Source organism: Oryctolagus cuniculus, chromosome 2, assembly GCF_964237555.1.
Source record: "Oryctolagus cuniculus chromosome 2, mOryCun1.1, whole genome shotgun sequence".
Taxonomy (NCBI): domain Eukaryota; kingdom Metazoa; phylum Chordata; class Mammalia; order Lagomorpha; family Leporidae; genus Oryctolagus; species Oryctolagus cuniculus.
The window spans coordinates 91223909-91251093 of record NC_091433.1 but is presented as its reverse complement, the minus strand read 5'-3'; the positions used below and the strand labels follow the sequence as shown (position 1 = coordinate 91251093).

Here is a 27185-nt window from a genome sequence, read left to right as displayed (position 1 = left end):
CAGGGAGAGAAATACCTACATGCATGCATGCATACTAGGGAGCTTCAACAAATTTGCAGAAAATGCATATCACAAACAAGCAGTGAGAGTTGCAAAAATTCCCTCACCGCAATAAATGTGTCTTGTATCCCCGTCTTCCATGACATTTTTGAAGTTGCACCTTTCCTGCCCATTTCTCTGCCAGTTATCACAGGAGCCCCTCCATCTGCTTCATCCCAATCTTTTTTTTTTTTTTTTAGGGTTTATTTATTTATTTGCAAGGCAGAGTTACAGAGAGAAGAGAGGCAGAAAGAGAGAGAGAGAGAGAGAGAGAATCTTTCATCGGCTGGTTCACTCTCACAGCTTGGCTGGAGTTGTACTGCTCTGAAGCCAGGAGCCAGGAGCTTCTTCCAGGTCTCCCATGTGGGTGCAGGGGCCCAAGGACTTGGGCCATCTTCTACTGTTTTCCCAGGTCACAGCAGAGAGCTGGATCAGAAATGGAGCAGCCGGGACTGGAACCAGCGCCCACAAGGGATGCCAGCACTGCAGGCAGCGGCTTTACCCACTACGCCACAGCGCCAGCCCCTCTTCCCAATCTTGACCCTTCTTCACTCTACCAAAAGTAACTACAAGCCTGTCTTTTCTAGAAACATCTTCTCTGGATTCTGGGTCATTTTATCATGGGTGTGCCCCTCTCACTTCCACGGGTTAGCCTTTCCAGGTTTGAAAGCTTGATGTACTTTTTACATCTGTCCACGCTGCCGGTTCCTGCCCCGCCCCCTCCCCTTTTCCCGGGAGACTTCTGCTTGGACATGATGCTGAGCTCTTTGCTGATGATGCGCTCGTCAGCCCATCACCACTTTCCTCTGTTCTTTCTGTTCCCTGCAAATTGGCAGGTGGGCCTGGAGACTTGATGGGATTTGGAGTCATTGTATTTGGCAAGACTGTAAATGGTGCTGAGTTCTTTCATCCGAGGCCTGTCCTATCTGATTGTCTCTCTTTTCTGCAATGTGAGCAGCTGTGTATGCTCAATGCCTAGATCCATTACTTTACTGAGATGGAAAAAGCTCTTTTGTTGTAGAATTTCTCTTCCATTGATTAATTGGAATAACTTTAGTACAAGAAGTGGTCCTCATTTATTTTTCCCTTTGGTAGTCTGTGCTCCAGATCCTTTAGGGAAGCCTCCTTCCTCCCCAGAAAAGAATTGCTCCATTCTTTGCTCTTATTTATTGATTTTTCCAATTAAGGGATTGGCTCACTATTTGTTCTATAGATGAGACTAAGTATATTTTTAGAAAAGATTTTTATGAATTTACGGATTGAAGCTTATTTGATAAATTTTGATCCATTGCAATTACTGTTTTTTTGGAGATCACATGGTCTTACTTTCGTCCATGGGATCCTCTTCCGGTCTGCCCTGGAGTTACTCTATCAGGACGGTGTTGGACATTGTTAATTTTCTGGTTTCTGTCAGTAGAGGTTGACCCTGTACACGTCCTGGAGTTAGTCCTTCTGCTTTTCCCTCAAAAGACTGCATTTCTTCTCAGGGGAATGGCGGCACAACACTACCAGGGATGGTTTCGGGCCTCTTCAGTGGCTGGACTAGTAATATGTATTCTCATAAGCTATCCCATGAGTTCAGACTGGTACCTCCAAGTCACGGTTAGACCGTCTCATGCTTAGTCATGAAAAAAAAAAAGAAATATGTGATCAGTGTTTCATACCCAGCAAAACTGGTATTTAAGTACACAGGGCTCAGAATGACAGGGAATCTTGTTTTTCCTGATCTGTCCCTGCTGTGTCTGTCAGAACATGAGATTCTCATTCCTGTGTCTGTGCAAACCAAGATGTTCAGTTTAGAAAAGGGTAAGCATAGTATATAGGCTTTTTTTAAAAGATTTATTTATTTATTTGAAAGTCAGAGTTACACACAGAGAGAAGGAGAGGCAGAGAGAGAGAGAGAGAGGTCTTCCATCCACTGGTTCACTCCCCAGTTGGCTGCAATGGCTGGAGCTGCGCCAATCCAAACCCAGGAGCCAGGAGCTTCTTCCAGTTCTTCCATGTGGATACAGGGGCCCAAGGACTTGGGCCACCTTCTGCTGCTTCTCCTAGGCCATAGCAGAGAGCTGGATCGGAAGAGGAGCAGCCAGGACTCGAATTGGCACACATGTGGGATGCTGGCACTGCAGGCAGCAGTTTTACCCACTACACCACAGCACCAGCTCCATCTTGCTTACTTTTTTAAAGATTCATTTGCTTATTTGAAAGGCGGAGTTACACAGAGGAAAAGGCAGTCAGAGAGAGAGTTAGATCTGCCATCCGCTGGTTCACTCTGCAAGTGGCCGCAATAGCTGGAGCTGAGCAGATCCGAAGTCAGGAGCCAGGAGCTTCTTCCAGGTCTTCCATGGGTGTGCAGGGACCCCAGGACTTGAGCCATCTTCTGCTGCTTTCCCAGGTGCATCAGCGAGGATCTAAATCAAGCGCAGCATCTTGGACTCTAACCGGCACTGACATGGGATGCTGGCACTGCAGGCGGCAGCTTAACCTGCTAAGCCACAGTGCTGGCCCTTTTTTCTTGCTTTTCATGTGTTATTTCTTGAACTTTTGGAAGGAGGAATGAGTGTAGTTCAAGGTTGCTTTTCTAACCTAGAGCTCCTTTCTAACTTTGGGTGTGTGCGTGCAGAGTATTTTTACATTGGAGGGTTTGTTTGCTGGATTTGTCTGACCCAGTCTCCCTCCCCTACATTTGTGTGAACCTTCTCTTTGGTTTTTCTCCATTGTCCTTGTCCTGACCAATGTCAGTTCTCGTTGAAGTGGTCTCTCCCCAGAGTGAAGCCATGTTCTGGAAGGGAGTTCAAGGGGGCTGTATTAGAAGTCTTTAGGGGCTGGACTACACCTGCCTCTTCATGCCTCATCGTGACCTGGTCTGCCAGTTGGCTGCCGGAGTGGGACAAGCCCGCGAGCTTCACCTGCTGTCCCCCCCAGGCCCGCCAGGCTTCCTAGGTGACCCTTCCTGGCTGAGGTCTGCTCTGCCCTGACGTCTGACAGGTGCCTGTTTGCCTCACGCAGCTCCCCTGCTCAGATGCTGGTGCCGCGCGGATTGGTGGCTGCCATTGGTTTATTTTCACTCACTTATATTTTGAGGTTCTGATGAGTGCCTTGTCATCTAGTTGTCCTGTATGTGCTGCTTCTTTCTGTCTGACAATAGGGTTCCACTCGTATTTGGGGATCTACAGAGATGAGAAGACTTCTGCCAACATTTCAGAATCCTCGTTTTTTATTTTGTATGCGTGTAGCTTTCATCAACCAATAAATAGTTACTGAATGACCCACAGCAGGTCCCGATATGGATCCTATGAAAACAACAGTGTCTACACTCATGGAACACACTTGATAACAGGACACCAGTACTGATCATATATCCCAGTGAGTAGTGAGAGAATATCGTGTGTAAATAGATTTCATGAAGAAAATTGAAGAAGCTATTATGTATCCATTTGATTATATTGATATTCTGTGAGCCATTAGGTTTTGGATGTAGATCGACAGTTTAGACCACGTGATTACATATGTGCATATGTATACACACATACAAATTTGTGTAATCAAATATTCTATATCCACACATGCACACACTTTTGCTTGAATAGTACTTTCCTGGTTGCAAAGCATATATTTTTTATTTTTAGGAGGTTTTTATTTAATGAATACAAATTTCATATGTACAGCTTTTAGGAACATAGTGGTTCTTCCCCCCATTCCCACCCTCCCACCCCCACTCCCGTCCCACCTCCTACTCCATCTCCCATTGCATTCTTCATTAAGGTTCGTTTTTAATTGACTTTATATACAGAAGATCAACTCTATACTAAGTAAAGATTTCAACAGGCAAAGCATATTTTTATACCTTGCACTTTTTTATCCCAACCTTTATGTCACGAATAGGTAGACAGAGAATATTTTAGTCCCCATAAAACAGAAAAGAAATTTCGGGTCCAATCATTGTAGATGCCATCCGATATATTTGAAGCCAAAGCTCAAACTCGGTTTGGCTGTAAGTCTATTGAATCCAGATCTACTCTTTTTAAACCTAATGTTCCCTGTTTTTCATACCACATGACACAGACACTGTGCTGGGGCCCGGGTGTGTGTGTGTGTGTGTGTGTGTGTGACACATTTGCAGCCCGAAGAATCAGCATGCCCTTGGGGATGCTCAGATGGCGCAGCCTGAGGACTTCTGTGGGCCCGGGGAGGGGGAGGAGAAAGAGATGTCTTTGTCATGGGGAGTGGACGGGAGAGAAACTGGAGAAGGAGATCCTATGAGAGTGGCTCTTGCACCCACGGAGAATGAAGACTTCCTGGTTGGAATGAGCCTTGCAGACAAAGGCCTGGAGGGATGTGTTAGGAAGACAGGGGGCGCTGCTGGCTGCTCAGGTTTTCCTCCCTTACTCATCATCCAAGAGACATTTATGCTGCTGTGTGCCAGACGCTGTGCCCTGGGCAGAGGGATAAAGGTAGGCAAGGCAGGAGCTGAGTCTAAGGGGGAGACTTCTGCTCTCTCTCCACTGGGACTGAATCGGCACTCACGGGCACGCAACAATGCTGACGTCTGGGGGGTGAGTGAGTGGCAGAGAAACTCAGAGGTGTGATTTCCAGGCACTTTGTGGCAGGCTCCTTGATGTTTCAACCTTGAAAAAAATCCAATTGCGTGAAGCATATTATGTATGAGAAGCAGTGGAGGGGAAATGGCTAGAAAAAGTATGTTGGGAGTTAGGTTCTAGCAGACTTTAAATGTCATAAAAAGGGAATTTATTTTTAGGTGGTAAAGAACCATTGAGAATGGTTGACGAGAAGACTGACCCAAGAAGCCAGTACATAAAATGGAAATAGCATTACCTTGAATTCGGCCAGACAAGGAGTCGAAAATCAATTCCACCACTTTCGAGAAGTCTGACACGTTGGAAAATTTATTTAAACCTCCTGAGCTATGCTTCTCTGATTCTGAAAAGTGGAGGTTTACTCATTTACTTATCCACTGGCTCCTTCATTAATTGATCCACTCATTTTTGAATGCGACTGATAGGGAGCAATTATTCGCCGCTTCAGAGATAGTCATACCATCTGATGCAGTAGCCACTAACCACGTACAACCATTGAATGTTTGAAATTCAGATGGCCTGAAAGTGTGAAATATGCACCCCATTGGGAAGTCTTCGAATGGGGAAAGAGTGTAAAATGCCTCGTTAATAATTTTTATGTTTGATACATGGTGAAAGGAAAATAGTTTGGATATAGTGGGTTAAATAAAACGTGCGTTATAAAATTAATTTCACAGTTTCTTTCTTTTCTAAAAATATGGCTGTTGGAAAATTTAAAGGTGACCTCGTCTCTGGCTTGCACTATTTTTCTATGAGGCAATGCTGTTCGGGATCCCTGGCATAGAACACGGAATATTTTAGTGGTAGGAGACAGATAATAAAAAGTAAATTCAAATATCAAAACCATATAATTTTACAGTGGAAAATAAGTGCGATGAGGACAGTAGAAAGAGAGGCTTTTGACAGACAGGCATGCAGGCTTGCAGCAGCAATGGGAAAGGAAGGGAGAAGTGAATCAGAGAGGATTGTGAGGGATCATCTGACGTAGGGGATGGCAGAAAGGGGAGGAGGCATCAATCCGGGTGGTCATTAATGGAACCGAGCGGGATGAAACACATGAGACAGTGATAATGTCTCCTTTCCCTATTGTTAAAGCGACCATTCTCCTCCAATATGATGGAAATTGAGCGTTTCAGCTGCTGGATGGATGGTATCACTCTACTGTCCAGGTAGTAAGGGTCTGTATCTCTCTAGCTGGCAGTGGAGCGGGGTTTCCTGCCAGCTTTCCCGTAGATTCTTCAGCTTCTCCATCAGTCCTCTGTACCTACCTTCCTAGCTAGTAGGACACATTCTTCTTACACACCAAGTCTTCAGGAAGTTCATGGAAAATGCATAGTATGAAAGGAAAACCTTAGGTCATTGCATTGACCTAAGCTTATACTACTTTGCAATAACATGTCTGCACAGGTTCTACTTTGAGGCACTAAGCTACCCATTTGCAACGAGCCCCTATCACACGAATTCTGACAGTGTGGACACAGGAACAAATATCCAAGTGATGCCGCAGCTCAGGTGAAAGCAAGTGACATCATTCATTGATGCTTTGTGAAAAATTCATGAAGACAATGTCCCAAAGAAATCAGCAGTTTACAGATGGGTAACTCGTGTTAATAAGGGGTTAGGCATGTTGGAGGTGAAGCCCTTTGTGGCAGATCATCGATTTTCAAGGAAAATAAATTAATCTTGTTCATGTCCTAATGGAGGAGGACTGATGGCTAACAGCAGAACCGGGGGCCGGTGCTGTGGCATAGCAGATAAAGCTGCCGCCTGTAGTACCAGCATCCCATGTGGATGCCGGTTTGAGTCCTGGCTGCTCCTCTTCTGATACAGCTCTCTGAGATGGCCTGAGAAAGCAGTAGAAGATGGCCCAAGTCCTTTGGCCCTTGACCGGCACGGGAAGACCCAGGGGAAGCTCCTGGCTCCTGGCTCCAGATCAGTGCAGCTCTGGCCATTGTGGCCAGTTGGGGAGTGAACCAGTGGATGGAAGACCTCTCTCTCTCTCTCTCTCTCTCTCTCTCTCTGTCTCTCTCTTTCTGCCTCTCCTTCTCTGTGTAACTCTGACTTTCAAATAAACAAATAAATTTAAAAATGCCATTTACTACCAGAGAGGTCAAATGTGCACTGTAATGCTCACTGTTCTTTGCTTGTGGGCTGGATTTGGCCATCCCACACAGACGGTATCTTGAAAACAAAAGAAAACGTGGGCTTCACATTCCAGCATTTCCTGAGCTTTTGAAATCCTGTAGATGAATCTCATGTTTGTTTAGAACAGGTTTATTGAGATGTCATTCAATCATCGTATAATTCACCTATTTAAAGAAAAGTGTTAAGTGCAGTTTCAGAACTGTATGCAACTTTTCATTCTTTTTGCTTGCGAATGTGACATTGACATTGTGTGAACGTTTCACATTTACTTAACCGTTCCTCAACTGATGGACGTTGGGATTGGGTTAGCTTTTGGGTTGTCATCGGTTATATTTGCTATGACGACTCATGCACAGATTTTTGTTTGTGGATGCATGTTTTTTATTTCTCTTGAATAGGGTATACATTCTCTTTTCACTTCTTATCATAGGTAGATGTTGTAAAGTTGTCACCAACTCAGAATTAGCAAATTCTGGGCCATTGCTACTACCTAGAACAGAGAGGTTAGGTGTGTGCTTACAACACTGTCATCAGCCAGTCAACACGTAACCTTGCTTTATGTGTGTTTCGGCTTAAAGATTTATTTCTGTTTCTTAGAAATATGTGATTGGAGATAGTATTTCTTTATAATAAGTGCTGTCACCAAGGAGAGTTCTGTATGTGCAGTACTGTTGATTGATTAGCATTGAACTCATGGCCAGCAGCACTACTGCTCATGACTGAATGTAGCTATTCCAAGGCTTGCATTTTCTTCCTGGGGAGTATTCGGCCCTTCTTGTGTGTGGGATCACTGCTTAGCACTTCACCATTAACCTTGAGGGTCATTTTCAGCAACGAACTCACCCACAGAAAGCACAAGAATGCAAACACTTTGATACTTTTGATACTGTGGTGTAGCAGGTAAAGCTGCCGCCTGCAGTGCCGGCATCCCATATGGGCGCCAGGTCGAGTCCCAGCTGCTCCATATCCGATCCAGCTCTCTGCTGTGGCCTGGGAAAGCGGTAGAAGAGGGCCCAAGTCCTTGGGCCCCTGCACCCATGTGGGAGACCTGGAAAGTAGCCCCTGGCTCCTGGCTTCAGATTGGCCCAGCTCCAGCAGTTGCAGCCATTTAGTGAACCAGTTAGTAAATGGAAGCTCTCTCTCTCTCTCTCTCTCTATCTCTCTCTCTCTGCCTCTTCCTGTCTGTAACTCTGCCTTTCAAATAAATAAATAAATCCTTAAAAAAATCCTTTGGTACTAAACAGACCATGGAAAGGACCCTTTTTCACAATGTGAGAGCTGAAACAAGAGGTGAAGTGTTGCCTTGTTCAGCCTCGGCTGGAAATGTGCATTTCTGGTTACTGTTGTACTTTTGTTTCTTTGTTTGTGTCCACGAATATATAAATACTACAAGTGTTGATTTTAGGACCATGAGTAACTTTTGCAATAGAATTATTCACAAATACATACCTTCACATAATGAGAATTGTACCTAGAAGTGAAATTGATAGGTCATACGGTGACTGTGTATAAAACATTTTTAAGCTTTCTTTTATTTATTTGAAAGAGAGAGAGAGAGAGAGAGAAGTCTTCTATCCTTTGGTTCACTTTTCAAATGGCCTCAAATGCCAGTTCTGGGAAAGACTGAACCCAGGAACTCTATCTGGGTCTCCCACACGTGTGGCAGGAGCTCAAGCACTTGGGTCATCTTCCACGGCTTTCCCGGGTGCATTGTTGGAGAACTGGATCAGAATCAGAGCATCCAGGATTCTAACTGGAACCTGTTGCTGTGGATTCGTTCTGAGAGGAGGAGCGTGGTGGAGGCAAGAGGTGCGGAGTCACCACACAGACCCTGAGAGTCGGGTGAAAGCAGGCCTGAGGCGAGCAGCCCACAGACTCGTTTATTTCAGTTGGTACAGCAGCTTATATAGCCGAGGCAGCCAATCCGGTCAAGGGGTGGTCTATGCCCTAACCAATCACAGCCTGTTGCCAGGCAGGCTCCATTGCCAGGTGGGTTCTGAAGCCATTTCCTGACTCTCGCTCACCAGCACCATCTTGGCACAGCCTTCTCATTCCACCACAGGCACCCATATGGGATGCCCGCATTGCAAGTGGCAGCCTAAGCTGCTGCACCAAGATGCTGGGACTCCATGTATATAATTTGGAGGAACTGGCAGGTCATTCATTTTCCAAAGTGACTATACCTTTTTACATTTTATATTCCTGCCAGCAGTGGGTGAGTGTTCCCGTTTCCCACACTCACCAGCACCTCTTGTTATCCACTCTTTTTGCTTCCAGACATCCTAGAGGCTGTGAAGTGATCTCCTTGTGGCTTGATTTGCATTTTGCTGATAATTCATTATATGAAACATCTTTTAGTGTGCTTGTTGGCCATTTGTGCATTTTCTTTGTAAAAGAGTCTCTTCCGATCTTTTGCTCTTTTGAAAAATTTAGGTAATTCTCAGTAGTTGAAGATTCTATACCACATATCCAGTAACAGAGTAATCAGGAAAAAAAATTAATGGGGGGGGGGGCGGCACTGTGGCACAGTGGGTAAAGCCGCCACCTGCAGTGCTGGCATCCCATATGGGTGCCAGTTCGAGTCCCAGCTGATCCACTTCCAATCCAGCTCTCTGCTATGCTCTGGGAAAGCAGTAAAAGATGGCCAAAGACCTTGGGCCCTTGAACCCATGTGGGAGACCCAGAGGAAGTTCCTGTCTCCTGACTTTGGATTGGTGCAGCTCTGGCTGTTGCAGCCAAATGGGGAGTGAACCAGCAGATGGAAGACCTCTCTCTCCCTCTCTTTCTCTCTGCCTCCCCTTCTCTGTGTAACTCTGACTTTCACGTAAAATAAATAAATATTTTTAAAAAATTAATGAGGGAATAGAAGGAGAAAAGAAAACTTAAATCAATTAAGACCTAACTGACATGTATAGAATTATCAGGTTTGCTTCATTATTTTGAGACTCTAATTATGTGCATATCAGTATGTAATTACTTTATCTTCTTGATGGCTTGGCACTTCATTTATTACAAAATCTCTATCATCTTCTACACCAGTAGTACTTTCGTCTTGATTTTTCTTTTACCTGATACTAGTTGAAACACTGTGGCATTTTTATGCATGCTGTCAGCTTGATATTTCTTCCCACCATTCTACTTTTGCCTATTTGCGTTTTAAATCGAAGTGTGTCACCTTCACACAGCCTGTGGACTGGTCGTGTTTGCTTTTTAGCTAGTCTAACCATTTGTGCATTCTTATTAGATGGTGTAATTCTGTCACATTTCGTGGCACTGCTTTTACTGGATTTATGTATACTATTCTACTTTTGTTTTTCTATATTTGTCATATCTTTTTTTGCACCGTTATTTCTCCTTTACTATCATTTTGCATTAAGTGAGTGTTATGGACTACAACATTTTAATTCCTTTAGTGTTGTTTTTCTTGTATAATTTTGAATTATTTCTTTACTGATTGTTCTAGGATTTAGCATATGCATTTCAATTTATCAGACTTAGATATATACGAACCTAATTTTACTTGGGTCTAGAAATGTTAATCCTATTACAGCTCTCATGTAACTTCCCTAAAATTACTATTGTTTTTAAAATGTTATCTTCTTGCTTATTTATTTTAAATTTCCATTAGCAATGATTGCCAGAATCATGGGCTACTACTGTGTGGAATTTCAGTACCTGCATAGCGCATGTACCAATCAACATTTCCTCTACCTTGACATGTTTGTTAATTGGAGTTTCTTCAGGTAATATACACAGGTTGTAATAACAGCAGTGTACTAGCTATGCAGCTTATTTCTTTCATGACTCTGATTTGGTACCCATTATCCAAACTCTGTCTGCACCCCCAGATGCCAAAGCCTCTAGCATTCATCACTCAGTGTTCAGATTGTACGTGCATGATTAATTCTGGATTCTCTACTCAGTTCCGTTGACCTGTTTGATGGTTTTTATGCCAGTGCCATGCTGTTTTAATTATTACAGCTTTGAAATCTGCCTTAACAGCAGGCATCGAGATGCCTCATGCATTAGGCTTTATGTTCAGATTTTCCTCGGCTATTCTGGGCCCTTTGTGGTTCCATATGAATTTTAGGATTGTTTTTCTGATCCTGGTATTTTCACAGGAATTTCATTAAATTTGCAGATTTTCTAGGTGGTCTGGACATTTTAATGATAATAATTTTTCAAATCCAAGGATAAGGAGTATTTTTCTGATTTTTTTTTGTCCTTGACAAGCAGAGTGGACAGTGAGAGAGCGAGAGACAGAGAGAAAGGTCTTCCTTTGCCATTGGTTCACCCTCCAATGGCCACCGCAGCTGGCACACTGCAGCCGGTGCACCGCACTGATCTGAAGGCAGGAGCCAGGTGCTTCTCCTGGTCTTCCATGGGGTGCAGGGCCCAAGCACTTGGGCCATCCTCCACTGCACTCCCTGGCCACAGCAGAGAGCTGGCCTGGAAGAGGAGCAACCGGGACAGAATCCGGCGCCTCGACTGGGACTAGAACCCGGTGTGCCAGTGCCGCAAGGCGGAGGATTAGCCTAGTGAGCCACGGCGCCAGCCTCAGCAGTGTCTTTATAATTTTCATTGTAGAAATCTTTCACTTCTTTGATTAAATTTAATCCTTGGGGCCGGTTGATCAAGCCACCACATTGGAGACCAGGATGGAGTTTCTGGGTCCTAGGTGCAGCCTGATCTGGCTGTTGTGGCCATTTTGGGAGTGAACTAGCACATGTAAACTAACCTAACTCTCTCTCTCTCTCTCTCTGTATGTGTGTGTGTGTGTGTGTGTATGTCATTCTCTTTCCTTCTGTTTCTGTCATCCTGCCTTTCAAATAAATAAATACATATTTAAAAGTTAATCCTAAACATTAAATTCTTTTTGTAGCTGTTGTGAATAGGATTTCTTTCTTGATTTCACTTTCAGTAAGATCATTATTGGTGTATAAAAATTTGAGAGTTTTTAGTAAGGATGTTCAATCTTTTCTAATGCTTTTTTGTGTGTTTGTGGAGCTGATCAAGTGTTTTCTGCTCTTTGTTATATTGATGTGATTTATTATATTTATTGATTGGTGAACACTGAACCATCTTTGCATTCCTGGGATAAATACCAATTGATTGTGACGTACATTCTTTTTGATGTTGTGTTGGATTTAGTTTGCTAATATTTTGTTGATAATTTTTGCATTTATGTTCATCAAGGATATTGGTTTGTAGCTTTCTTTATTGTGCATCTCTTTTTTGGTTTTTATTATCAGTAACTATACTCTCATAGCAAGAGCTTGGCGGAGTTCCATCCTTTTCAATATTTTGGAATAATCTCAAAAGTGTTGGATATAGTTCTTCAAGCATTTTGTGGGATTCAGTTGTAAAGCTGTCAGGTTCTTTGATGCAGTACTTTTAATTATTGTTTCAATCACCTTACTTGTTATGGGTTATGGATTTTCTATGTTTTCTTATTTCAATCTTGGTAGGTCATATGTATTCAGAAATTTGTCCATTTCTGCAGAGTTTCCCTTTTTGTTAGTGTGTAGTGGTTCTTAGTAGCGCTTTATGACCCTTTGTATTTCTGTGGTATCAGTTGTGATGTCTTTATCTCTAATTTTATATGTATTTGAGTTTTTTCTTTTCTTTATTCTTTGTTAGTATAGTCAAAGGTTTCTCTATGAGATTTCAAGAAACCAGCTTTTTAATTTGGTGATCCTTTGTGTTTTTATTTTTTCAGGTTCAATTTCATTTACTTCTAACGTGATCCTTATTATTTCTTGCCTCCTTATACTTGGGTCTTGTTTGTATTGCATTTTCTAAGTCCTTGAGAGGCATCATTAGAGTGTTGATTTGGAATCTTTCTGAAACCTCTCTGAAATCTCTCTCTCCTTGTTTAATGGCAAACTTCTAACATTCTAACAGCCTGTAATAGTTCTTCACATATCTTTTGCAAAGCAACTTGCAATCCCATAATGGTTACTTCTGCCAAATAAAAAATAATAATCTGTTTACTGTCTTCCCGGGGTCCTTGATAGAACTGGCTGCAACCAGCTCTGTATCTGAAGCTTGCAATGATCATCTCAGATTGACAGGAGAGTCAGTCATGTAGCTCATGAAAACGGTAAATGAGGCACCTCTGACAACGTTGCAGCAGCCTTCTTTGAACATACCATGTTTGTAAGCACTGACCACTTTCCCCGCTCCTTTCCTCTGTACCCTTCATGCCCTGTCATAGTTCACCCAGTTCCACCATAATTATGCCAGCTCCACACGCTCCCAAACCACTCTCTGTGTAGGGGGATTGATTTGGACCTCAACATAACTTGCTCTTTCCTCCTACAGGGCTGTAGTAAAATTGAACATTCTTTTTCCCGGGAAGTGAAGCCAGTGTTTTTATAACTAATAGGGTTCCATGTGAGTGGGAGTCCTATTTAATACCATTTCTATCTTTTAAGTGGAAGCACATATTGCTATGCAATTCCCTCTTAATTCTGCTTCTGTTGGATCCCACAGATTTTTGATAGGTTCTGTTTTCCATTTCATTCAAGAATTTTTTAAAATTTCTTTTTTAATTTCTTTGGTGATCTATTGGGCATTCAGGACCATGTTGTTCAATGTCCATGTATTTGTAAAATTTCCTATTTTTCTTCTTGATGATTTCAAGTTTTGTTCCTTTGTAGTCTGAGATGATATATGGTAGGATTTTGAGTTTTAAAGTGTTATTCAGATTTTTTGAAGCTGTACTCCATAGCTGTACTCCATATTCTGACCTAATAATTGGTCTATCCCAGAAAATCACCTAAATACTCATGAGAAGAGTGATTATTGGATGAAATGTCCTCTAAATGTCTGTTATGTCCTTTTGGTCTATGGCGGGTTTCCATTCTGATGTATCTTTGCTGAATTTCTCTTTGGATGATATGTCCATTGTTGACAGTGGAGTGCTGGAGTCCTTCAGTAATATTGTATTGGAGTTGATCTCTCCACTTTGTTCTAATAATATTTGCTTCCTGTGTTTGGTGGTCTTGTATTGCATGCCAATATATTTATAATTGTTATAACTTCTTTCCAAGTTGATCTTAACAATATATGTTGTCCTCCCTTGTTTCTTTTTAGTTTTTGATTTATCTCTACAGTTTATTTTATCTGGTTTGAATATAGTTACTCCAGCTTGGGTTTGGTTCTTGTTGTCACACTGTTTCTTTTTTCAACCCTTTACTTCCAGTCTATGCGTATTGTTCCCTGTGGTGTGACTTTCTTTTAGGCAGAATGTGGTTAGGTCAGGTTTGCTGTTTGTTTGCTTGGTTTTGTATCTATTTGGTCAACCTGTATCTTTCGACTGGGGAATTTAACTCATTCACATTCAAAGACACTATTGATTGAAAATAACTAACTTGTGTCATTTTGTCAATAGCTTACTGATTGTTTCTTTCAGCATCTCATTATTTGTCTTTGTGTTTTGGTAGTTTTCTATCCTTACAAGTCTATATTGTCTTTGTTTTCTTTTTTGTGTATCTGCTGTGTTAGTGAATTTTGCATTTCCTTAGATTTTCATGCTGGTTGTCGTGATTTTTTACTTCTAATGTAGAGTTCCCTTTAGAATTTCTTTAGGGCTGGTCTGGTGGTGACTCATGAACCCTCAGTTTTGTTTGTCTGGGAAACACTTTCTCTCTTGTTCATTTCTGACAGCTAGCCTTGCTGGATGCAGTGTTTTCCACTAGAAGATTTTTACTTTTTCAAAACCTTGAACATATCCCACTCTCGGTTGGGCTGTATGGTTTCCATTGAGAAGTCTGCTGTGAGTCTAATGGATTTTCCTTTACGTGTAACTTGACATTTTTCTCTCACTATCTTTAGGATTCTCTTCTTTTCCTTAACTTTTGAAAATTTGACTATGCTATGTCTTGGGGGATTCTTTCTTTGTTGAGTCTGGAAGATATGAACATCCTTCAAGACTTGGAAAGTTTTCAACTGTCACTTCATTAAACAGGTTCTCATACATTTCCCATCAAGTATCCCTATAATATGAATATCTGTCTGTTTAATGATATCCCTTATGTTTCATAGGGTTTCTTCACTCTTATTAATTCTTTTCACTTTCATCTAACTGGATATTTTCAAAAGTCTTATTCTTTTTTTTTTTTTTTTTTTTTTTGACAGGCAGGGTTATACAGTGAGAGAGAGAGACATAGAGAAAAGTCTTCCTTTTCCGTTGGTTCACCCCCAAAATGGCCACTATGGCTGGTGCACCATGCTGATCCGAAGCCAGGAGCCAGGTGCTTCTCCTGGTCTCCCATGTGGGTGCAGGGCCCAAGGACTTTGGCCATCCTCCACTGCATTCCTGGGCCACAGCAGAGAGCTGGACTGGAAGAAGAGCAACCGGGACAGAATCTGGCGCCCCAACCGGGACTAGAACCCAGGGTGCCGGCGCCGCAGGCAGAGGATTAGCCAAGTGAGCAGCGGCACCAGCCAAAAGTCTTATTCTTAATGAGAAATTCTTTCTTCCATTTGTTCTATTGTGCTATGAAGCCCTCAATTGTATTTTTGGTTTCACTGATTAGTTTTCAGGTATAAAATTTTGGAGTGATTCCTTTTATGATTTCTAATTTTAGTATATGTGCTGCCGAAGCGAGCACAATGATTTCTACTTCTTTGTTGCATTTATTGTTCATATCATGCATTGTTTTACTCATTTCTACAAATTGTCTGTTCTCTTGAAAATTCTTGAGTTTTCTTAGCATCATTATTTGGATCCTTGTTCAGGAATTTCATGTGTTTATTTCAAGTCAGGATCTCTTTCTAGAAAACTATTTTGTCCTTTTGGAGGTACCATGCTTCCTTGCTTCTTCACATTTCCTGTGTCTCCGTGTCAATGTCTGCACATCCAGTACAACAGTTCCTTATTCTTTATGGAGTGGCTCTCACTGTAAAAGGCTTTTTGTCTAGGTGGAATTCTTGGTATTAGTTGCATGGTTGCTTTGGCTTTGGTTCTATGTGAGCCCAGAAGTGTAAACTCTAAGTCATTCCTCCAGCTCTAAGCATTGTCAGTATTCTATGAGAGCCATAGCTCTCTTGTCTTCTGTAGTTCATGGAGATAGTAACACAGCTTTGAAGTGGACTTCTAAGACTGTGTGTCTTCTGGCTCCAGAGAGATGGATGTCAGCCACACTGGGTTTGTAGGGCAGTGACCACATTCCTGGTGCTGTGGAACACAGAGCATTCTGTCCCCTTGTCTCATCAGTCAAGCCTGAGGATGCTGGGGCTTGTAGCACCAACATCTCTCGTCCTCACACTGTGTGGTCCTGCTGGTGGAGTGTGGATGACACCAGGGCTCATAGCATCAAAAGCCTGACTCTCATCCCTGGAGGATGTGAAGGTGACCTTGTGCCATTCCAACAGGTTAATGCCAGTATTCTGGGGAGTGTACACTGGCAGGTGTGGGCCTGGAGAAGTGGAACGCGAGTAGGGTCTTCCCATGTCCCACAGAGTAATTCTGGTGACTCTTAGGATCATAGAGTACTAAGAGTTATAGTCCCAGAGCTGCAGGGCAGGAAGGGTCCCCTGGCCTGGTCCTGCAGGAAAAACATAGGTTGTGCTGTGCACTGTGTACTGGCATACATGGGCCTGCAGCAGTGGCTGGACATAGTCTTCCCCAGGTCCTACTGGGTGAGCACAGCTGTTCCTGAATCTTGGAGAATCAACAATTCAGAGCTTCAAGGTGCAGTAAAGACATCACCCAAGTCTTATGTTTCACACACACCTTAGGCTGGAGTTGTGCACGGGAGGGTGTGCATCTGGAGCAGTGGAATGGAGTTGGGGTCCCCGCCTCCTGCATCCAGCTGTGCTCCGTAGGATACAGCTCCCACAGTGCTACTCAGAGGGCTACGTGAGTGCCTCCAGGAATTACAGCACCAGCGGCCAGGCTCAGAGCTATAGGACACAGACGGGAGCGCCCCTCAGCCATCACCTTCCCCTCCGGGCTTGCGAAGGTGGTGCTGGAACTCTTGTGTAGCACTCACCACCCCAGGCTAGGACACGCAGAAGGGGCTGCCTTAGACTTGTGTATTGGCTGCCGCTGGCGCTGAGCCCCAGGAAGCAGAGTGGAGCTTCCCTCCACTGCACAGAGGGACTCAGCCTGGCTCCAGGGCTTGTGCCCAGCAATCCCGCAGCTGCAGAATGCACAGGGGCTTGCTCTCTGCCAATGGAAGGCCCTGGCTCCAGCTCCTTGCTCCGCTCTAGCACAGAATGGTGCCTGGGGTGGCCGTCCTGCAGTGGCTCAGGTCTGGGGCTTAGAGGGGGAGGAGGCGTGGGAGTTTCATTTTTTTGGGGGGGGGGTGGAGGGGACAAAGCAGTCGCTCAGAGCCTGGTTGGTTTTCTAGACTGTATTTAAATTCAGCGAGGACTGCGAGATTCTCCTGTATTCATGGCTGCCAGCCTGCAGTGATGGTTGGGAGTTACAAAACTTTCTGCTTCCTTTTTCCTAGAACGATGAAAGTCCCTGCACCAGGGAGCTGGGGTAGGGCCTGGGCTGCGCTTTGTTCCTCTCTCTCTCTCTCTCTCTCTGCAGGCTTTCAGCATCTCACCACTTCCTTACTGAAGAGTTCTCTTAGTCAGTCAACTGGAAACCTGGTCCGTCCTTTGTTCCAGTTCTTCTCAGTGACAGAGGCCAGTGCAAGGCCTCTTGATTCAGATATCTTGGGATTTCCTTTTTTTTCCACTACGGTTATACATACCATTGCTATGTCTCTTACAAATTCTGAAACTTCCGTTGTAATTATTACTATATGCTTTTCCATATTTAAAGAAGCTAATAAAATAAATGGGAACCAGTACAGAGTTTGCTCTTTTTTTAAAAAAAGATTTATTTCATTTATTCGAAAGGCAGTGTTACAGAGAGAAGTAGAGACAGAGAGAGAGGTCTTCCATCTGCTGGTTCACTCCCCAAATGGCCGCGACGGCCGGAGCTGTGCTGATTCGAAGCCAGGAGCCAGGAGCTTCTTCTGGGTCTCCCATATGGGTGCAGGGGCCCAAGGACTTGAGTCATCTTCTACTGCTTTCCCAGGCCACAGCAGAGAGCTGGATTGGAAGAGGAGCAGCCAGGACTAGAACCGGCACCCATATGGGATGCCAGCAGGCCAGGGCTTTAACCCACTGTGCCACAGTGCTGGCCCCCAGAATTTGCTCTTATTAAGGTTGTATTCTACCCTTTCTCACTCTCTCCATTTGTTCTTGTGGATGCTGTTACAGTCTAGTGTTCGTTCTTTGTTCCACTGCACCTCTGCTCCCACCTACCCACTTCATGCCGTCATTGTCAAATGTGTTTCTATATCTTGAAGGCTCCAAAATGCAATTATATACTTGTGTTTTTCTTCAAGATTTGTGTGTTTGTTTGTAAGACAGAGAGAAAGAGAGATAGAGAGAATCAGAGATCTTCCATTCTCTGGTTCACTCTGCAAACAGCTGCAACAAGCAAGGCTGGGTCAGGATGAAGCCAGGAGCCTGGAACTCCATCCAGGTCTCCCACATGGGTGCAGGGGCCCAGGTACTTAGGCCATTCCCCACTGCTTTCCCAGAAGCATTAGAAAGGAGTTGGATGAGAAGTGGAACAGCCAGTACTTGAACCAGTGCTGCTGTGACACCATGCTGGCTCCTCCATGTAGTTTTATACATATACTTTCAAATATGGTTAAGAGAAAAAAGAATAAATGTGTATTTTTACAGGTTTATTTAACTACATAATTATCTTTACTGAAACTTTTATCTTTTTATGAGGGCTCAAGTTGTAGTCTAATGCCTCTTTGTTTCTACCTGAATGAACTTTACATTCTCAGTTTTTCTTAATCTGTGAAACCTTCCTTTCCTTTTAGAAAGATGTATTTGCTGGATATAAGGTTCTTGTTTGATTTTTGCAGTTGTTGTTGGTTTAGCATTCATTCCCACCAACTCCTCTCCTCCCCTCCACTGTTTCTGATGAGAAGCTGGATGTTAAATTTATTGTGGTTCCCATGTATGTGATGAGTATTTTTTTAAAGATTTATTTATTTAGTTGAAAGTCGGAGTTATGGAAAGAGAGAAAGGGAGACAGAGAGAGATATTCCATCTGCTGGTTCACTCCCTTAATGTCTGCAATGGTCAGGGTTGATCCAGGCTGAAGCCAGAAGTCAGGAGCTCCATCTGGGTCTCCCATGTGGATAGCAGGGGCCCAAGTATTTGGACCACCCCCCACTGCTTTCCCCAGGCCATTGGCAGAGAGCTGGATCAGAAGTGGAGTGGCTGGGGCTTGAACCCATGCACATGCAGTGGCTTTACCTTCTATGCCCTAACAACACTGGTCCTGTGTTGAGTTGTTTTCCTTTCAGTAGTTTCCCTTTGATTTTGGTTTGGAGAAATTTTCAGTCCTTGTTTCTTTTGCTTTTTTCCTTCTCCCTCTTTCTTCCTCCTAATGTTCCATTGTTTGCCTACGTGTGTGTGTTTACTGGTGACCGCCCTTTTCCTGAGGCTCTTCCATTTTCCTCACCCCTTCTCTCTCTCTTCTTTGATTGCATATCTCTATTGAGCTATCTTCAAATTCACTGATGCTTTTGCCAATTCAAATCCAGTACTGAGGCTTTCTAGGGAGTTTTTCATTTGGACTTTTCAACCTCCAGAATTTCTGCTGTGTCATTTCAGATTTCCTGCTGAGGCTATCTAGTGAGCTTTTCATCGGTGTCATTATATTTTTTACCTCTAGGATTTCCGCTTGGTTCCTTTTGATAACTTCTATTTCTTCATTGATAGCCTTTATCTGAAAAGTCATCTTTCATTCCTTAACTTCTTAAAGCCATGCTACCCTTAATTTGCAAACACATTTCTAGTTGTTTGACATCTTTGAAGACGATTTTCAGTCTTTGTTAAATGCTCCATCTGGTGCACCTCTTTTCTTTTCTGTGTATGGATTGCATTTGCCTGTGGTTTTGCGTATCTTATAACATTGTTGCTGTTGAGAACTGGCTGCATGGGCCATATAGTGTGGCACTGATGGGAACTGAGTCTCCTACCCACTTGGGTTTGTTTTTGTTATTTGTTTCCCCAGGTTATATCTAGACTATTTTAGCACTGTCTCTTTCCCCCATAAAGTACACCCACGAGTGTCATTGTGTTAGGACATAGTGTGAGGAATATGCAGGCCCTCTGGGATAGATTGGTTCTTGCAGGACTCCCTCCGGCTGTCTTTTTCTCTGGGTTCTCTATCAGGCTGTCCGTGCTGGAATCACATCCAGCTTTTAGGCCGCCTCATTGTTGGATCATCATCGACGACTCTGGAGCCTGGGGTGTAAACGCACAGTCTGAGTCCTCATTATATTCAGTTTGAGACAAGCCCTTGAACTTGACTCCAAGCCTCGAGATGCTGTTCTTAGCTATCTGTCTCCATGGCTGTCTCTGGAAAATTAGCTAAGGGGCCCACGGTGAGGTTTGTTGCTTTCCTGGGCTACCAGCTACCTCTTGCTTGCTCAGCAATAAATCTCCATTCTTTCTGAGAGCAGCCCTGGACCTGAACCTCCCCACATTCTACTTCAAACCAAGCCTGCTCCTTTGGAGACAGCGCAGGAGCAATCTGTTCTTAACACTCCCTCTCCTGCCCCTGATCCCGTGGGAAAAGCTCTGAGCCTCTGCTCCGGGTTGTGGAGAGGGACAGGACCTGCTTCCCTCAGTGCAAGCCCTGCGTTTATAGGAGGGTATTGAAGGCAGTCTCTGGTCTTCTCAACTTCCGTCTCCTGGCGGGGAAATTTCAGCTCTGCAAGGGAGCTGGGCCAAGGCCAACAGCAGCCTGCTGTGCTCAGTATTCAGCTTTTGTGCTGAAGAATCCAGCATCTGATCTCTCAGCCACATTGCCGGGGGCTGCAGAGGAGGCGTGATGAATGCTGGTGCTGTGTTCCTCCTGATATCCCCTGACCTAAGTTTTGACCACATCCCAATAGAACTGAGGTTAATGGGGGGAGCGAGAGAGTTGCGGCTGAACAGCCAAGCGCTCCCTGTTTTTCCTGAGCTGTAGTGGCTTTCCTTGAAGAAATAATGCTTATTATGCTGTTTTCTTTTAAGATAGTTTCCAAGCTTAAAGCTTTAAAAAAAGCCCACAACGTTAAGCAGGTAGGATCGTTTTGTTGGGTAGCAATTTCACAGAACGAGTCACTCTGCCCATTCTGGAAGTGGAAGTCTGTCTCTTGACCTTTTATACTTACTTAAAGTAAAAGAGCATGAAGACAACGCCTGAATATAGTCAAAAAATATCCTTTAAAAAATAGGTCTTTCAGGACTAGATTTCTAGCTGGAGTCGACCAGGGTTTCCACCCAGACTGAATTGTCTAGAAACACCTTGAGTTTGGCTTCGCAGCCTTAAGATACCGCACAGCTGAACTCCCCTTCTTGCAGCACTATGGATACTGCATTTCAAAAGAAGTCTAACTGGGTTTTGCCTCCAGTTTGAAACTCGTCTTTTAAGATAATCCTAAGATCCTCCTTCATTTATTTGATAGCTTGGGGGTTTTCTCAATTCTTTCAACCACAAATCTTAAGTATGTTCATTGAGGTCAATTCATCAAAATTTATAGAGTTTCTATATAGATCAACCTCGCTCTGGGAAAAGTGGGAGACGCTAATGAAGATGATGTGATCTCTGGTTGCAAGGAGCCATGAATTTGGGATTTAGACAGCTGGGAATACACAATTAAACTCAGGCACTTTGCAGGCGGTTGGTTAAACATGGGGAGCTGCGTCTCCATCAAGAACGTTTGCATACTCAGAGGCAGTGGTATTCACAGTGGTGTCATGGGAGTTACATAGGCCCATTTAGTAAAATATGCCTTCAAAGGCTGGCTAACTTCTCAAGGCATCACGGTCTTCACGTTGTCCAGTACCTAAATGTCCTCGGTCCCTCTTCTGCAGCTATGCCGTAACTATACTCTGTTATGACATCCTACTGCATAGCGCCCGGTGCACTCCTTATTAAATCCATGAGATGTGAATGAGATTGCCCAGGGAAGCAGGCATCTAGGATGTCATCCACCACCATGAAACCATTGCCAAATAATCCCCCTCCCCTGCCAAACTAGTTGGAGGTGTTCTGGGTCTGCTCACCTGATGTACAGAAAGCCAGTTGGTGTGTTGGCAGGAAGTAGGTGTTGATGGCAAAGCACAGAGCAAGGGATCTGGCAGCTACTCCTTAAGTCCCCTGCTCCTCCAGGAGTTAGAGGTGAAGATTCCTGTAGATGGAAGTTGGGGCTGAGAGGTGTGTGTTCAGCTTGTGTTCCAGTTTCTGATTGGTAGTGGTGCCTGTGACCTTCCTTTGATTGGTCAGTGATGCCGTGCTCTTTAGGGAATTTTTGTGATGAGCAGGTGGACCTCAGTTGAACTGGTAGTGAGAAACAAGTGGTAATCACCTTTTGCCCCAGTCCTGGAATTTAGCTGCCTGGACCTAGAATTCCCCTAAACAAACCCCTGCCGACAACACAGGTCCAGCAGGGTTGCATGTACTGGAGAAGCAAATGACTTCTCGAGTCCAGTAGAACCTTGCTGAACCAGCTGTTTCAGCCCCGAATTCAGTGCCTTCCTTTTGATAAAACACAGGCAGGGACACGTTGGGTAAGGGAGACAGACAATAGGCTGCGTCCTGCCTTTACACGATAGGGCTTTGGCTTCAAAGCTAACATAAATACTGGGAATATATTCACTTACTTGGACCTTTAAGTTAGCTTATAAAGTACTGATTCCTCTGCCCCTTTTCCTGGCCATTTCCTGTCGGCTGAGACTCAGTTCTGGGTTACTTGATCTTCTCCTTTGACTGTTGGGTCATCTGATCCCCGGCTCCATCCCCTGCAGTCCTCCATAGTGTGGCAAGCTTTGTGCCAAGTGCTGGGTTTTCATTATCAGTGAGACCATGTCCTTGACCTTGAAGGGCTTCCGCAGTGAGGGGAACGGATATGAAAACAACTACACATAGTCAGCCAATGTTCACTGTAACAGAAGGAGGTACAGAGCCCCCAGAGACTCAGAGCCTGGTGCTCACCTCCACAGAGCAGTAGAGGGAGTCAGGAGAAGCCATGAAGACAGAGCCTGGCTAGGCTGGGCTGCACAGGAAGTAGTAAGGCACTGCAAGCGTGAGGCAGGCTGGACGATAAAATCCGCACTAACAGCTGATCTACAACAGTAGCCTCTGCACACCTAACAACTGGGCGAGTGTGAATGCAATGAAAGACAGTGTTTCCTTGATGAGCAAACTTTCCATTCTTTTCTGTCTGCTTCTCCCACTTCCTCCAGCACCAGTGTCTTTGCTAATGGGTAGCAGAGCCATGTTCATTTAGCACAGTGTCCAGCACACTTAGTAGGTCCTTAGGAATGTGTTGAATGCACAGATCTCATAAATCCAGGGAACAGTTTGCTGCCCTGAAAGCTAGTTCTGAGTATTCTTATTTTTTTGACAGGCAGGAGTGGACAGTGAGAGAGAGAGACAGAGAGAAAGGTCTTCCTTTTGCCGTTGGTTCACCCTCCAATGGCCGCCGCGGCCGGTGCACCACGCTGATCCGAAGGCAGGAGCCAGGTGCTCCTCCTGGTCTTCCATGGGGTGCAGGGCCCAAGCACTTGGGCCATCCTCCACTGCACTCCCTGGCCATAGCAGAGAGCTGGCCTGGAAGAGGAGCAACCGGGACAGAATCCGGCGCCCCGACCGGGACTAGAACCCGGTGTGCCAGCACCGCAAGGCGGAGGATTAGCCTAGTGAGCCGCGGCACCGGCCTGAGTATTCTTGGTGTGGGGGTGTCAGCCACCTGTGTCTGGACTCCTGGCCTTTCTTTGGAGAGTTCTCCATGTTCAAGGCCTAGGGAGGGAGGCTGCACTTGCTGGAGCTTCCTCAGGACACAGCAGGCAGTGTGCCGAGAGCCCAGGACTGTGGGTTGAACACTGTCTTAGGATCTCATGACTGAATTTTTAAAAATATTACACACTTTGATCTATATCCTGCTAAAAGTAGGTTAAAAAATTAGGATAATTCAAACACCCACATTCACCTTGACAAGCTTTCCTCTTAAAACATGATGGGACGAACAAACATTGTCTTCCACATGGAGGGACAGCACGGGCTTGGACCCTCTGTTCCTCCGGGGCTGCCCACTCCTCTCTGGATGGCTGGGATCCTTCAGGAACTCCACGATCTGCCGTTTACAGGCATTTCCGGGCTGTCCCCTTTGTAGGACACTGAACCTTCTCCCAGGCTTCCTTGCTGAGGTGGCCTAGGGGAAGCTACCAGCACCTATCCGTGGCTGTTCCATTTCCTACCACATTAGTTTCCAAGAGAAGGCTCCTCCAGTCTCCAGGAGATCCACTTCCTACCAGAAAATCCATGTCCTACCCCTGGTGTTTGAGAACTCTCCTTCCTGGCCACGTCTGAGTTGCGGGCCAGTCTCCTGGGGCACACACACCCCTTGCTCTCACCCAGCCCTTCCCCCAAGGTCGGAAAACCAATCATCAGAGATGTCACAGCCTGATGCCTTGCGTAGTTTTCCAACTCACACATAATTTGGAAGGCAATGCTTTCTCCAGCAGTCTGGATGCCTCATTATTATGCAGAAAAGCGTCTACAATTCCTCTTCCTCCACCCTGTCCAGACCCTCATCTTCTTCCCTGTCCAATTTTAAATCGCAGCGTCTGAGCCATCTGGGAATAAGAGTAGGGGCCATTGTGGGGACTGGCACTCTCTCTGACAAAGAGGTGCTTTGCCATTGCTGTTCCATTTAGAGATAGATTAACTCCTTATCTAAGAGTCCGCTCTACCCTCAATTTCCAATGAGGCAGGAGGCGAGGCAAGGATTAATCTCCACCTTGCATAAATACAGGCAATTGACGACCTGTGTGCACAATGGCCAGGCCACATGATCTGACAAAGGATTTACTTCTTCTGAGTCATGATTCGTTCTCATTAAGTCCTACAAAGGCATTGAAATCAGGCTGCTCTAAGCATTTGCTGCAGACTTAACGAATCACCTTTCCCGAGGAAGGAGGAAATTGCACAGATCTCCCAGGAAATCCAGCCAGCTCAGTCATCGTAGCTTCATGATATAGACTTGAGTTAATTATGAAAAATGTCCAATTCCTTAAAGTAACAAAATTCAAAAAAAAAGTCCTGCACATCACAGCCATGTATCCTGGTGAGGCTGAACTGGGCGAAAGGCAGAGCTGAATGTCAAATGATAATTCCTGCTAAATAATTCAGGCCCTGGGAACTCTGATATTTTACTTAACGTTAATGAGTATAATGGGTGCAATTAGAGGCTGCTGCTTCTCCGCCCCCCGTGCTAGACACAGATGTACTCCGGCCTCCATGCGGGCTCCACCTGTCTTGGGGTAACTCCTTCCTGGATTTCAGCTTCTGCCATTAGTAGACACTAAATAAATGGATGTTGAAGTCAGCCACTGAGCATGCTTTGCCAGTGACTATCATGGAGAGAGAGAGAAAGAGGTAGCAGAACAAAAAGGAGACAATTGTAGCCAGTGCTGTGGTGTTTTGGGTAAAGCCGCCGCTTGTAGTGCTGGCATCCCATATGGGTACCAGTTCAAGTCCCGGTTGCTCCACTTCCGATCCAGCTCTCTGCTATGGCCTGGGAAAGCAGTAGAAGGTGGCCCAAGTGCTTGGGCCCCTGCACCCACATGGGAGACCCAGAAGAGGCTCCTGGCTTCGGATCGGCACAGCTCTAGCCATTGTGGCCAACTGGGGAGTGAACCAGCGATGAAAGACCTTTCTCTCTCTCTCTCTTTCTTTCCCTCTCTCTGCCTCTCCTTCTCTCCCTGTGTAACTCTTTCAAATAAATAAATAAATAAATCATAAAAAGAAGACATTTTCATAAGCTAGTCTGTTTGCAAAAGGAAAAATTAAAAAAAAAAAAAGAAGTCTTAGGGCTTAGGTTTCTCTCTAAGGTTATTTTCTCTTTCTTCCCACACAGGGAAGTGACGCCGATCTGGTGGATAAAAACAAATGCTGCACTCTCTGTAACATGTCCTTTACCTCTGCCGTGGTGGCCGACTCGCATTATCAAGGCAAAATCCACGCCAAAAGGTTAAAACTGTTGCTAGGAGAGAAAACCCCATTAAAGACTACAGGTATGTGTGTCAGCGATCATCCCCGGGGGGAGGCACCAGCAACCGAAAGCTGTGCCAGCCACGTGAATCACGCTGTCTCCTTGCAGGCGGCATCAGGGTCTGACGGCATATGTCACCCACGGGGCGGGAGGGGGGATGGGCGGGGGCGCCCCCGGCAGCGGCTGCTGTCATGGATCCTGAGGTCCAGGGGCTCATTTGGTCTGTCTGAGGGCTCCTGTAGGTTAGCGATACAGCAGCTTGCGTCTATGGCACGGCTGTTTACACGGTGCAAGGTGCTGTCTTCTGTCTGTTCTGTATTATGCGCTCTGTTATAGCTATTGTGTCCTTCGCTGGATGGATTCCGTCTGTGAGCAGCGTGGATAATGGAGAGCGTATTGTGTGCGTGTGTGAGAGAGGCAGACCCCCTCCCAAGCTCTGCAGAAGAAAGGCTATTATTGTCACCTTGTTCTTACCTTGAGTGGGTGGGTGAGGGAGTCGGTAGGGGTTGGCAGAAGAACAATTGTCATCTTAAGAAAAAAAAAACAACCACTTTATTTTGCAGAAAATGCGATTTTTTCCCCCCAACAGGCGTCCCTGTCATCTTTGCCTTTACCGGTGACAGATGAAAGTTTAAATATTGATAGCAGATTATTTGACCTTCCGATGGCTTCGCTTAAAACATTCTGCAGAGGTGTGTAAGTCGCGAAGCTGAGGATGCTGTTCTGATGCCTTCGAGACGGGGTTTGTCTTGTGGCCAAGGTGCTACTAGAGTGGGGGTGTTCGTCATGATGTCTGCTCTTTCAATGCAATTAAAATTTGGCAATGCATTTTTTGTCTCCTTGTCTAATGAATCGTGCATAAATCGTGGGTGTAATTATTTTTTAAGTGGTATTTTGGAAATCAGAGGGAGTCTCAAACAATCCTTGGCTATTATCCTCACCAGTGTTTTTCTTAAGGAAAACGTCTTGTTTCACCCAGAGAAGAGCAAGGGATCTTTGCACTCTTCTTTTACTTATTTATTTTTTTCTACTGAGTTTAACGAAGGAATGTTGTTTTCATAAAGGTGGCTTTGACATTCAGGCACACAATGGGGGTGTAAGACACATGACACCTGGAGTCGAGCACTAGCACTGCTTGTTTGGGGCACGCTGTGGCATTTGGTGAGCGGAGCAAGCCCTGGGCTGCATCTCCTGATTCCTGCCCTCTAAAACGCTGGCTAAGTCACCTTGTGACCCGCTCCCCATCACGTCTCTTAAAATAGACACCGCAAAGACACAGCGGTGGAAAATTTGTACCTGTTTCCCAGGATGCGTAGCT

At 44.7% G+C, this 27185-nt stretch overlaps 1 protein-coding gene across 2 annotated transcripts in view; it reads left to right on the top strand.

The window, feature by feature from the left end:
* ZMAT4 (zinc finger matrin-type 4) overlaps window positions 1-27185 on the top strand; it is a 367608-nt gene that overhangs the window by 196830 nt on the left and 143593 nt on the right. For both annotated transcript variants that reach the window (XM_051832388.2, XM_051832389.2), the window contains exon 4: window positions 25733-25889. In XM_051832388.2, the coding sequence (XP_051688348.1) occupies window positions 25733-25889 (157 nt within the window). The remainder of the gene's footprint in view (window positions 1-25732; window positions 25890-27185) is intronic.